General features: G+C 36.4%; 1 protein-coding gene and 1 long non-coding RNA gene across 2 annotated transcripts in view; both read left to right on the top strand.

Annotated features, from left to right (window-relative positions):
* The window catches only part of LOC126764341 (uncharacterized), a 473,995-nt gene that overhangs the window by 454,093 nt on the left and 5,157 nt on the right, over window positions 1-14,745 (top strand). The window lies entirely within an intron of this gene.
* On the top strand, window positions 7,912-12,715 carry LOC126764040 (uncharacterized). Its single transcript, XM_050481767.1, has 2 exons — window positions 7,912-8,588; window positions 8,665-12,715. Exons 1-2 carry the CDS (start codon window positions 8,126-8,128, stop codon window positions 11,994-11,996), a joined length of 3,795 nt encoding a protein of 1,264 aa, XP_050337724.1. The 5' UTR covers window positions 7,912-8,125; the 3' UTR covers window positions 11,997-12,715.

Raw genomic sequence — 14,745 nt, 5'->3', positions numbered from 1 at the left:
TTACTTGATATAAATTGCGATATAAAATTGTTTTGTATGTTTAATTGAAATAGGTGAAATCTGGAAATATTAATAGATCTTTAGCAAATTACATTGTGCAAAAAATTAAAAAAAAAAATCATTTTTGTTAATGAAAATTAACAATTCGTTTTTCTCATGTGGTCACTCCTATTTTTTTGTGGACAATTGTATATACATACAATATATCACGATAATAATGGCAGTTTTCAATTTTATATATTAGCTTTTCACTGTCTCTCTCTCTCTCTCTCTATTGCAAGAATATATCAGAAATCAATTATTCTTCTAGAACTTTCACAATATAGTACATATATGTAAGTATATTGTTTTAGTCCTTATGACGCCATCAAACATATACATACTATGTACGTTTATGCATCATCACCCATTTCACAAATTTGCATATATTATTAGTAATAATGCCATCTAGTGGACTGTACAAACATGGTTTATTCTCTTATATACATATGTATATAGTGACGTATTCTGCCATACACACACGGTTTACAAAATTTGTTTACAGTATTTTGATCTTAATGCTCTAAGTGCTCTGAGTGGGGCTATAGCAAAACTGCTTTGTTTGCAGTTTTGGTTTATATTTCTAGAGAAAGAATTTAGATTCATTCAAATGTAAATTCAGTCTTAAGTCACCATCTAATAAATAAAGACGCACTCAAATTTTAAACAGGTTTGAGTTTTTTTTTATTTTTTATGGCATAGGGCCATAAAACATGGCTAAATGAGTTAGCTTTCCGCCCTCATACCCCCCTACACCACACCACACACCACTTATAAAGCAACTCTGTCACACGCAAAAAGCAACACTGGCACACTCTCCACACTTGGAGACCGCACTCATCGTCAACATCGTTGGAAGCCGCAGTCTACACCCACACACACACACCAATACACGCCGTACATCAACCCACAATAACTCTCCACAGCCCAACGAGCAGGAAAGGGCTCGTCTTGAAAGCAGCGTGGTTTTTTCGATCACTTGTTTCGAGACGTACACATCGGCGGACGTTATACTAGTTGCATATTCGGCACGCGGTTAAAAACACTTTTTTACATCAGTTTCTATTCATCCGGCGATATTCCGCACGCATTTAAAACATCATTTTCTATTTCATCCGGCGTTATTCGACGCATCAAAAACATCAGTTTCTATTCATCCGGCGTTATTCGACGCATCTAAAACATCATTTTCTATTCATCCGGCGATATTCCGCACGCATTTAAAACATCATTTTCTATTTCATCCGGCGTTATTCGACGCATCAAAAACATCAGTTTCTATTCATCCGGCTTATTCGACGCATCTAAAACATCATTTTCTATTCATCCGGCGATATTCCGCACGCATTTAAAACATCATTTTCTATTTCATCCGGCGTTATTCGACGCATCTAAAACATCATTTGTTATTCATCTGGAGATCCTGTACGCGCAGCAGCTGAACCAACACATCATCACCACATCGTTTTATAAGAACATATACACCTCCACTGGTACCCGACCAGGGAGTCCACTAATTCAATACATCTATCATACATAATCCATTTTTCTATATACATTGCCACCTTCACTGGTATCCGACCAGGAGACTTTTATTATAACCTTTATGTTTCTTTAATAAAACTGTTAACGTGAAGTGAACAACCACATACTTATATATATATTGCGTCCCAAAAGCCGTGGGTATTAAAACCAAGTGGTAAGTTTTAAATAAAACAGAAACAAAAAACCACGCAAACAGAATCTTCGACAATAGTGCGACACCGTATAACGCAAAGTCTATTACGGCATAGATAAAACCTGAATAATAATCAGGAAGACGCTACAGAATTCGGGATAGGACGTAAATTCAAAAGGTTACCTCAATAAAACGGAGAAAGTGCTGCAGTGCAACCAAATTAAAACATAAAATAAATAAAGTTAAGAAATCAACAATTAAAAATTTCAACAAAGTAAAACAAATTAGGAATAAAACAAATAAAATTAAGAAATCAACAATTAAGAATTTCAACCAAGTAAAATAAATTAAGAAAACACATATAACAACAACAAATAAAAAAATGCCAGACTCTGAAGCAGCACCGACGGCTCTCTCAGACAACAACATGAGCCAGGTCGCATACCAGATTGCTAATGTTGAGAAGTTCGAAGGAGATCCAAACACGTTGTACACCTTTATTAGCCGAATCGACTACATATTGGGTCTTTATGTTATCGGAGACGCATGCCAACAGCAGATCCGATTCGGACATATCAAGCGCGGTATCAGTGGAGATGTTATGCGCTGCATTGGAGTTAATGACATGAGAACTTGGGCAGACCTCAGACGACAGCTAATACTCAACTACAACCCCCAGAACACAAACCACATCCTTTTGGAGGAATTTTGCAGGACCCCATACAAAGGCAATGTACGAGCATTTTTGGAAGAAGCAGAGAACCGCAGTCAAATACTAACCAGTACGCTTGAATTAGAACAAAACTTTGAAGAAAAAACATTATACCTTAGATTAATCAAATCAAGCATAGAATCTTTAATAGATAAGTTGCTCCCGCACATTTATTTAAAATTCAGCAATCATAACATACCAGATTTGCGAACACTTATAAATCTCTTACAGGAAAAAGGTATTTATGAACAGCCTAATTATTCAAATACAAATTTTCAGAAACAAAACTCTTCTGATAAGCCGAAAAAATTTTAAAACCATAACACCAATCAAATCAACTTTAACACCCATAAATATCCAACACCTTTCCAACCAATTTATCATTCACCAATATCATACCCTACTTGGCGAATGCTACTATTTTATCAACAATCATATCAACACCCAATACCCAACTACCCTAAACCAAATTTCCAACCTTATCCAAATTATAATCCTCAAACAAACCAACAACCACCAAACACACCTCGAACTAACCCAATCAACAATCAGCTACATTAGTCGAACTCCTAACGAACACGAAATCAATTACAGTACAATTGAAAAGGAACTATTGGCAATTGTATGGGCCACAACAACTTTTCGTCACTACCTACTGGGAAGACACTTTGAAATATCTAGTGATCACCAGCCTCTAAGCTGGTTATACCGCATGAAAGAGCCAAATTCAAAGCTAACCCGATGGAGGGTCAAACTGTCCGAGTACGATTTTGACATCAAATACATAAAAGGAAAAGAAAACCATGTGGCGGACGCTTTGTCTCGAGTAAAACTGGAGGAGACATATTTTAGTGAACAGATCCAGCACAGTGCAGAAGAAGAAAACGGTGACTTGATTTTTGTAACACAAAAACCAATTAACGTATTCAACAGACAAGTAATATTTTCTAAAGGTTCACCAAACATCAAAACTACAACATATTTCAAAAACATCTTTGAAATCTTTTATGACACTATGACCGAAGAAAAAGCTAAAGAGTATTTGATAAACTATTTTTGTGGTAAGAGTAGCGCGTTGTATATCGAAAGCGACGCAGATTTCGAAATCATTCAAACCACACACAGGGAGATCATAAACAAGAATTATTTACGCAGAATTCAAGGAACTGGTCCATGAAAAACTTCTACACCCCGGAATTCAGAAAACCACTAAACTTTTCGGTGAAACTTCTATTTTCCTAACAACCAATTACTTATGCAAAACATTATAAATGAATACCACATTTGCATTTTGGCAAAGACAGAACACCGTAACACAAACATGCCAATGAAAACTACACCTAAACCAGAACATTTCCGCGATAAATTCATGATAGATATTTATTTATTCGAAGGCAAACATTATTTGAGCTGCATGGACATTGATTAATTGGCTGCCCACGTAGTGGGAAGCCAACACTACTGCATTTGAGTTTTCCTGGAGTCACTTACACTCGCGTTTGATGTTAATAGTAAAAAGATTTCTTTTAACAAATCGAAATATGTAAATGATAATTTATTTTTAAAACAATTTTTAGTTACACTGAATGGTAAACTTAATTATAGATTAGAATAAATACGTGCGGGATCGCTGGTGATCCAAAGTGACGTAGAAGCGTTTAAGCAAGTTAGTGTAGATATCGACTCGGCGCTGTGATGATCGAAAGTTGAGTGGAAGGTGTGTGTCGAATTGTTTAAAAAACCAATATAATGTTTACGCAGCGCAGTGGGGAATCGAATTTGTGTACGGCGAATATTGATGGGCAAACTGCAGCTGACGAATAGAATAGCTTTCCTTTTGTGAGTTGGGTTGCGTACGAGTGTGGTGTGTTGTAATGTCATCAGCTGTGGTGAATTAAGCTGTCGCATTAGGATGCGCTAGTTTTACCGAGTAGAGGGGGTGGATGCTTAACTCATTTAAACAGACATTTATTCGAAATTCGCTACGTTGGAGCAGATAAGGTCGAAGGACTAGGTAGAACGTAAAAATGCCCTTATGCGCATATTTAACCAACTGTGCAAGACTAGACTATTGAAGGCAGGCAAAGACGGCACATTCTGCAGCCTGGCACTTAAGCGATGGCTTGAGAATGTGGAAGTTGATTTACAGCTCAACACAACAAAGACAGGGATAGGGGACATAGAAAGACTACATAAAACAATTAATGAAAAGATCCGCATAATTAATGCATCTGACAATGACGATGCCAAGTTGAGCAAGATGGAAATAATTCTTTACATATACAATCACAAAACCAAACATGACACCACTGGACGAACACCGGCACACATATTTCCTTACGCTCGACACCCAATACTTGACACTCAGGAAACCAAGAAAATAAGATAAACAAAATTAACATTGACAGACAAGAATATGAAGTTGACACCAGATACAGAAAGGCAAATTAGGAAATCCATTTAAACCAAACAAAATTGTAGAACAAACAGACGCTGATCATTACAAGATCACTAACAGAAACAGAGTTACCCATTATTACAAAACACAATTTAAAAAACGTAAGAAAATTAATCAGATCACTACTCCACAGATACTTTGTGCACAGCAGCATTGCTGCTCATTTTGACTGGCACAGGCCACACACAACAAATCCAAATAAATGACATTAGCACCAGCTACGGATATCTCCTCTTTTCGGACAAACCAATCCAGATACCATCATCCTTTGAACACCATTGTTTGAATATCAACTTGACAAAAATAAACCAGGTAAAAGATTACTTTGAAGAAAAGCTGCGTGGCGGTTACCAAGCACCACAAATTAAATTTTTATACATTAAACTAAGAAGAGAGTTGAATGGGATAACCTTAAACCACAAGAGCAGAGAGAAACGAGGACTTTTTAACATTTGGGCTCATCCTTGAAATACCTTTTTGGAACACTTGACGATAACGATCGCTCAGAGATACAAAAAAATTGGAGACAAAGACGCACGAATCGGTGAGGGTACATGAATTGAACGACGCCATACAACTAATAAACACTGGAATGCAAAGCATGGAAAGCACTATAAACGTTCAGAACCCAAATTAACGCTCTTTTATACGAACTAATGCAATTTTTGGAATACATAGAAGACATAGAAATGGCAATGAAACTCTCTAGACAAGGACTGTTTAACCCCAAACTATTGAATTACGACAAACTCGAAAACGTTGACAGCCAAAATATTTTAAGCATTAAAACATCCACTTGGATAAATTACGATGATAATCAATTATTAATTATATCGCTAACCTACTAACTATTTATTAACAAGCACACTTAAAATAATCCTCTACCAAGACCCCAACGGCTATCAGCTAGAATATACAGATACACAATCCTATTTTGAAAGAACGATAATCTTCTATATAAATAAAAATGAATTGTTGTTCGTTAGTCTGATTAAAACTCGAGAACGGCTGGGCCGATTGAGCTGACTTTGGTTTTAAAATGTTTGTCGTAGTCCAGGGTAGGTCTAAACGGTGAGCAAATAAAGAAAAATTACGAGTAAGATAGAGTAAAACGACAATTCTATTTTCCCATACAAAAGTTGATCACTTACTTGCTGTCAAAGATTTGACGGTATTTGTACTCTCAGTTCCACTCGAATTGAAGAACGCATTAAAACAAGACTTTTGAATCCACAACATAATATCAACTTTGCTCATAACATCGTGTATTTAATTTTCAATTTCAAATTTCAAAATACATATATAAATATAATTAATGTGTTGACATGTTTGATGGTGCCAACCTTACAGTGTTACCAACTCTCAAAAATACTTTTATTATAATAAAATATAACGGGGCATCTCTGCCTGTGCAGACTCCACATTGCTCATTGCTTACTAGATATAGAATACTACATAGTTTGCCATATATCGTAAGCTAGAAGCTGTCTCTTCAGCAGTTTAACAGCGCAGTTTTCATTTATATGAAAATTTCGAAGAGACAACATATCCCATTTCCACATATGCTGACGGCATTTTAATTTTGATAATATGCAAATTAGAAGAGCGAGTTAAGACGGTTGTGTTATATTATAAAAATAAAGTACATTTTCAAAATAACATTTAATATTTAGTATAATATTGTTAATTTATAGAAATATTATGCAAATTGGGTTGGGAAGTCTTAAATTTAATAAACTTATACAAGCATAAATCAAAATATCATTTCTCATTTTACATTTATTATTTTAATTGGTATATAAAAGTTATGCCACAATTATTATATAGTAGTCCAAAAATATAAATTCTTATTTTTCCCAGAAATACATTTGTAAATAAAAGGATATTTATCCTTTTTTTATGTTCCACACAAAAGATTTAAGGAGTTCAAGAGCTCAAAACGTGCCCTACATCAGCTACCTACCCGACGACATTTACGCTTTTGCGCAAATGATTATATCATGATAGCAAATGCCCACATACAGATTTGGCAATGGCAATAACAGTTAGTATTCTATAAATTCTATCCTGTCGAGATGCCCTGTAATAAGTGTATCTGAACGTTCCATTGTTTTGTCATCTCATGTAAAAAGCTCGTGTATCCGAACGTTACATTGTTTTGTCCATAAATTTAGAGACTTTTTGCTGGGCTCCTATTTTAACATCCTTGGTTTTGTCATCTCATGTTAAAAAAAGAAACATTTAATTGGAGAAATAAGAAAGTAATAAGTGTATCCGAACGTTCCATTGTTTTGTCATCTCATATAAAAAGCACGTGTATCCGAACGTTACATTGTTTTGTACATACATGTAGATACTTTTTGCTGCGCTCCTACTTTAACATCCTTGGTTTTGTCATCTCATGTTAGAGACTTTTTGCTGCGCTCCTACTTTAACATCCTTGGTTTTGTCATCTCATGTTAAAAAAAAGAAACATTTAATTGGAGAAATATTGAAATACTGCTAAAAGTGATTTTCTTCTCGCTGCTTACAATGCCGAGGAAAAGAAAACGACCTGACATAGGTCGTCGAAGTCGTGTAAATGTGCAACGAGCTACTTTACGCTCCAACCGCACTAATGACCAGCGAGATGCTGATAATGATAACAGTCGTACAAGTATGGGAGAATTACGTTCAAGAGTAAATAACTATCAAGTGGATAGGGGGAGAATGGAACGAGTTCGTGCACATCGATCACAACAGCAGCGAGCACGGGATAACGAATTTAATCGATTCCGCAGACGCAATGCTCCTGTAAACCTCGAACGAGGAGCATTTTCCTACGATCCGGAATTTGATTATAGTGCCGACAAATCTGTGACGATTGGAGAAATGTCAATCATTTGTCAACATTGTAAAGCATTAAAGTACAGTAGTGAACCTGCAGGATTATGTTGTGCTGGTGGCAATGTACAATTGCCTCAATTGGTTCCACCACCTGAACCGTTACACTCATTAGTTAATGGGATGGAAAGTGAGTCTAAACACTTCTTGGCTAACATCCAAAAATATAATAATTGCTTCCAAATGACATCGTTTGGTGCAACGCATATAGTACAAGACGGGTTCATGCCTACTTTCAAGGTAGTATACCATAATTGTTTTAGTGAAATTCTAATTTGTATTTGTATCACAATTAATTTAACCAGTTCTTAAACAATTACAGATACAAGGACAAATTCATCACCTACTGGGGGCAATGCTGCCAGTGCCAGATGCAGATCATAAATTTTTGCAAATTTATTTTATGGGCAATCAAGATGTGGAAGTTGATACACGTTGTGGTCATAATCCAACCGTCAAGCGAATCATTGTCCAACAACTGCAAACATTTCTTCACGAGAATAATGAATTAGTGAAGATGTTCAAAATGGCACTGGATCGGATGCCATCAGACAGCCATAATATTGTAATAAGAGCCGACAAAACACCTGCTGGAGAGCATGCAAGGAGGTTTAATTCACCGACAATAGATGAAGTGGCTATTGTCGTTGTTGGAGAGAATTTGCAATCAAGAGATATTGTACTTCATCGCCGGAACAATGAATTGAAACGTGTATATGAAACGCATAGAGCTTATGATGCTTTACAATACCCATTAATTTTCTGGCAGGGAGAAGATGGGTACCATTTTAATATCAAAATGGTTAATCCAACAACAGGTAATTAGATTATACAAAATAAAATATTTTATATGTTCAATATATAAATGTATTTTTTTATCATATGTACTTCCAGGTGCTGATACACACAAAAAAGTCAGTGCCATGAATTATTATGCATACAGACTCATGATCCGTGAAGGTGAAGTAAATCACATTTTGATGTGTCAACGGCTCTTTCATCAGTATGCAGTGGACATGTACGTCAAAATTGAGACTGAAAGATTGACATACATCCGTCTTAACCAACAGCAGCTTCGATCTGAAGAGTACATTCATCTTCGCGATGCAATCAATGCTGACGGCAATGTAAATAATGTAGGAAGAATGACAATTTTACCGGCCACTTACATCGGAAGCCCGCGCCACATGCACGAGTACGCTCAAGATGCGATGTCTTATGTTCGAAAGTATGGCCGTCCAGACCTATTTATTACATTCACCTGTAACCCACAATGGATTGAAATAAAAAAAGAACTGCTACACAACCAAACACCACTTGATAGGCATGACATCACAGCCAGAGTTTACAAGCAAAAATTAAAATCTTTAATGAATTTCATTACAAAGCATCGTGTGTATGGCCAAGTACGTTGTTGGATGTACTCTGTTGAGTGGCAAAAGCGTGGTTTGCCACATGCTCATATATTAGTCTGGTTGGTTGACAAAATAAGGCCAGAAGAAATTGATTCCATTATTTCAGCCGAAATTCCTGATGAAACGGTTGACCCAAAATTGCATACGATAGTAACTAAACACATGATACATGGACCTTGCGGAGTTTTCAACAACAGCTCACCCTGTATGATCGACGGCAAGTGCTCCAAACGGTACCCGAGAAACTTGCTTGCTGAAACCATCTCGGGAATCGATGGTTACCCATTGTATCGTCGGCGATCAGTTGAGGACGGTGGACGATCTGTAGATGTCAAGATAAAAGGACAAGATTTTCATGTAGACAATCGTTGGATTGTGCCGTTCTCGCCCATATTGTCCAAAACTTTTGAAGCTCACATCAACGTGGAATTTTGTAACTCTGTGAAATCCATAAAGTACATATGTAAATATGTTAACAAAGGTAGCGACATGGCCATGTTCGCAGTAACAAACACAAATGATGAAGTGTCTCACTATCAGATGGGTCGCTATGTAAGCAGCAATGAGGCTATTTGGCGCATATTTTCGTTTGCAATTCATGAAAGACATCCCACTGTATTGCATTTGGCAGTTCATTTAGAAAATGGACAACGAGTGTATTTCAACCCAAACAACGCTGTGGATAGAGCGGCACGTCCACCTGTGACCACATTGACAGGTTTCTTCTCAATTTGTGCAACTGATCAATTCGCTCGCACTTTGCTGTATGCTGATATGCCGCGCTACTACACATGGAACGCATCATCAAAGTCTTTTCAGCGTCGTAAACAAGGAACACCACTTGAAGGATATGAAAATGTATTTGCCACAGATGCTATAGGCCGTATATATACAGTACATCCTAATAACGATGAATGTTATTATCTTAGATTGTTATTGGTGAATGTTCCTGGTCCGACATCTTTTCAACAATTGCGAACAGTTGATGGACATCTGTGTGCGACTTACCGTGAGGCGTGTCAATTATTACGGTTGCTTGAAAACGATTCGCATTGGGATGATACGCTCAAGGATTCCGTGATATCTTCATCGCCGCATCAAATTCGCACACTGTTTGCGATTATAATATCGACATGTTTCCCCTCAAATCCGAATGATTTGTGGATGAAATATAGGGATGACATGTCTGAGGATGTGTTGCATCGCGTGCGTTGTGAAACTTTGAATCCTACATTGGAAATTACGGCAGAGATTTACAATGACACATTGATCATAATAGAAGATATGTGTTTGTTGATGGCAAATAAAGTATTGTCGTGTTTGGGCCTGACAGCACCCAATCGTGCTATGCAAGATGCATTAAACCATGAGTTGCAAAGAGAACTCCAGTACGATACTCAAGCTATGACCGAAGCAGTTCGCACAACTGTTCCGCAATTGAACGAAGAACAAAGGATTGCGTACGATCGTTTAACACAAGCTGTAAACAGTGGGTCTGGGGGGATTTACTTTCTTGATTCTCCTGGGGGTACTGGGAAAACGTTCCTAATTTCATTGCTATTAGCAAAGATCCGATCGCAAAATGAGGTAGCCCTAGCGTTGGCTTCATCTGGAATAGCAGCAACTTTATTAGAAGGCGGACGAACTGCACATTCAGCCTTAAAATTACCATTAAACATGCATATCAACGAAACGCCAGTTTGCAACATTGCCAAAAATAGCGCTATGGCGAAGACTCTCCAAGTATGCAAATTGATAATTTGGGACGAATGCACAATGGCCCACAAGAGGTCGCTGGAGGCACTAGATAGGACGTTAAAAGATTTACGTGATAACCAAAACATTTTTGGTGGAGCTATGATACTGTTGTCAGGTGATTTTCGTCAGACTCTTCCAGTAATTCCTCGATCGACTGTTGCTGACGAAATAAACGCATGTCTAAAATCATCAAATTTGTGGCGGCACGTAAAGACACTACAATTAACTACTAACATGCGAGTGTTTTTGCAACAAGATCAAACTGCGACTGTGTTTTCGAAGCAGTTGCTGGATATTGGCAATGGTAAGGTCGCAGTTGACAGCTCGACCGGATTAATGACTTTTCCCACAGATTTCTGTCACTTCACAGAATCGAAAAAGGAGCTTATTCAGCGTGTTTTTCCGGACATTAAACAACAATATAATAACCACGATTGGCTAAGTGAACGAGCAATATTGGCAGCAAAAAACAAAGATGTCGATGATCTCAATGCTACCATTCAGAATTTCCTTCCAGGAGAGTTGTTTACGTACAAATCAGTTGACACGGCCACAAACCAGGATGACGTAGTCAACTATCCTACAGAATTTTTAAATTCATTGGACTTGCCTGGACTACCACCATATAATTTGAAATTAAAAGTAGGGTCAGTTGTCATCATGCTGCGTAATATTAATCAACCTCGACTTTGCAATGGAACGAGATTGGTTGTGAAGAAACTCATGAATAACATCATCGAAGCTAAAATAATCAAAGGAAAATACAAAGGAGAGGATGTCTTAATCCCACGAATACCTATGATTCCAACGGATTTGCCATTTGATTTTAAGAGGTTGCAATTTCCCGTGCGTCTGGCGTTTGCGATGACCATAAATAAATCGCAAGGCCAATCGTTGCAAGTTTGCGGAATAAACTTAGAGTTTCCCTGTTTCGCACATGGACAATTATACGTTGCGTGTTCGCGTGTCGGAAAACCAACATCCTTATTTATTTACGCACCGCAAAAAAAAAAACTAAAAATATTGTCTACCAGAAAGCACTATATTAATTAACTGTATATGATCATAACTGTGTTGTATTTAATTTAAGCAAAGATTTGTTTATCATGTTCACAGTCCAGAAACGAGCACATCCAAGAAAATTTTAAATTTTTGTATATGAAGTGTATAAATATAAATAAATGACTTAATATGTATATAATATGTGCATTTGGATCCTTAATGTCAACGTGTATTAGTAACTCTTTATTTCCATCAACTTGGCTCCATCTACTTGGGAACCACTTGGCTCGCCAGGACATGATAATATGGTGGAAGTACTAGGCGACTCGGACAAATCTGATTCGATCAGAACATTATCAATGTTGAGCTGCTGGCTGTCTTCAATAACATCAATATCTACCAGAACATTCTTGATGTTGGGCTTTTGGCTGTCTTCAATAACTTGAATGTCCTGTATGTCTTCGGCCGATAAATTTAATTCACAGAATGTCTCCTCAGATGATGAAGATGGCATTGTAGAAACGTGTTTTGGTTTAGATAGCAGCTTTTGCTTTAATATATTTTTTTGTACTTTTGCCCTGTTCACGCGTATTATTCGTTCTACATTCTTACCACACTTGGTACAAAATCTGAAGGTAACAGCGATTATGTTGTAGCATTCGTCGCATCTTAATAATAATTTAATACAATCTGGACAGTTATTATTTTTTTTCTGCCGTTCCATCCACTTTTTACAAAACGGACAATGCATTTTAAGGAGTTGAGGGATATATAGCTTCACTATAACTATATGTATTATAGTTGTTTGAATTCTTTATTTTCTCGATGACAGATGTAGTTCTTCTTCTTTTCCTAACCATGGCCATCGTAAAAAAAAAAAAACGACAGATGTAGTTTGATAGTTATAGTGTAAATATTTGTCAGTATTCACTCAAAAAAAATTGTCTATGGTAAAATGTCACTTGAAATGTTAACGTCTCTTTGCTGTGCATCTATACTATAATTCTTTAATATTCCTAAAAATCTAAAAGCAGCAAATTTCAATAAAATTAAAAAAGTATTGTGTCGTGTGTTTACATAACAAAAATCAAAACTGTACAACACAACGATATTGTCAAACTCATTTCACAAAACAACACCACACTTTATATATTATAATAATAATTATTATAACCACCGCACTTATTTTGTTATTCTTATACTCTAAATATGTTACTCAAAATCCATTTATAAAGCTACATATGTATATGCAAAATTAAGAAAACAAAATCAGAATATGCCGCAGGAAATTGAATTAGAAGAGGCACCATTGCCCACATTGTACCCATCTATCCCAGCCGAAGTAAGTATATGCTTCTCTTTAAGGAAAGGGCAGTGACGAATTCTGCTATACACACACGGTTTACAAAATTTGTTTACAGTATTTTGATCTTAATGCTCTAAGTCAGGGGTGGGCATATTAGCCCTCAGTGGCATTTTGCCCGTTCGGGCACGAGTGCACATTTTGAGGGCTAGATGAGCGGATCATCGCGGGCAAACATGAAGAGGGAAGTGAGAGTATTTTACCGCTCCATATTTACAAATGAAAGCAACGTATTTTATCACACCATGTTTACAAATGAGAGTATGTGCGCATATATGGGAAGTTGAAATGTGGGTACTAACTGTAAAATTGCCTAACAATTTTAAATTTATTTGTAACTACTATAAATTTATAAAATGTAAGACAAATAACAAAAAGTATAATAAATATTTTATTTTAGTTATCATTTTTTTAATGTCTTTATAACAGCATTTAATTTAGTTTATTTCAAATAATATTCTATGTTTGGTTTAATCTCATTTGCTGTAGCTACAAGCATTATTGTACCAAAATTTAAATCAGATAACCTACTACTTACACAGTACAACAGCTAATCTGGGGGGTCAGAAATTCCAAGTCAGGGTGATGGTACTAGGTCAGTATAGTAAAACCCTCCAAGGGTTTGGCGTTCGTATGTGTCAGTTTTTCTTTATGACCTTTTAAATTTCACAGTACAACAGCTAATCTGGGGGGTGAGAAATTCCAAGTCAGGGTGATGGTGCTAGGTCAGTAAAGTAAAACTCTCAAAGGGTTTGGCGTTCGTATGTGTAAGTTTTTTTTTATGACCTTTTAAATTTTTTCTTATGTTATAGTAAACGAAAATTGGGTACCAAATATAGTGTGTAAAAGCTGCTACAACCGTCTAATGGATTGGAAAAATAGATAATAGTGGTTCGCGAGTTATGTTAAACTACGTTTTTGCCAAAATGTTAACAACTAAGCGAAAAAACATCAAGATAAGGAAAAAATTTAAAAGGTCATAAAAAAAATTGACACATACGAACGCCAAACCCTTTGAGGGTTTTACTATACTGACCTAGTACCATCACTCTGACTTGGAATTTCTCACCCCCCAGAAAATAATCCCAAAAATGTTCCACAGTGTTATTTCATGTTTGTTTAATTTCATTATTAAAAAAAATTATTCACAAGTGTAGGTAAGTACTTCCAAACATAGATATAATTTTCGAATCTAAAAGTTTCAAACCAGGTTATTTCCTTAAACTTCGTGAAAAAAAGTAATTTTAATAATAACTTCAGTTTATGAACCATGTTTCTTCAAAAACATATGCCCAAATGAATCTTATGAGAGCGCAATGTGAATGATAAGCCAACACCGCTTCTATCGCCCGCTTACCATAGAATTTCCAACAATTTGGGGTTTTCCCCGTAGAAACGCGTCAGCAGATTGCTCTCTCACAACGCAGGGTTGCCAAT

This window comes from Bactrocera neohumeralis, unplaced genomic scaffold (genome assembly GCF_024586455.1).
Source record: "Bactrocera neohumeralis isolate Rockhampton unplaced genomic scaffold, APGP_CSIRO_Bneo_wtdbg2-racon-allhic-juicebox.fasta_v2 cluster09, whole genome shotgun sequence".
NCBI classification, from domain to species: Eukaryota; Metazoa; Arthropoda; class Insecta; order Diptera; family Tephritidae; genus Bactrocera; species Bactrocera neohumeralis.
This window is presented reverse-complemented; position numbering and strand designations above follow the sequence as displayed.

What these genes read in the sequence shown, in the direction of transcription:
- LOC126764040 (XM_050481767.1), top strand. Translation starts at nt 8,126, where the DNA reads ATGCTGCCAGTGCCAGATGCAGATCATAAATTTTTGCAAATTTATTTT. An exon ending in AATGGTTAATCCAACAACAG is followed by an intron (nt 8,589 to 8,664) that starts GTAATTAGATTA and finishes ATGTACTTCCAG; the next exon opens with GTGCTGATACACACAAAAAA.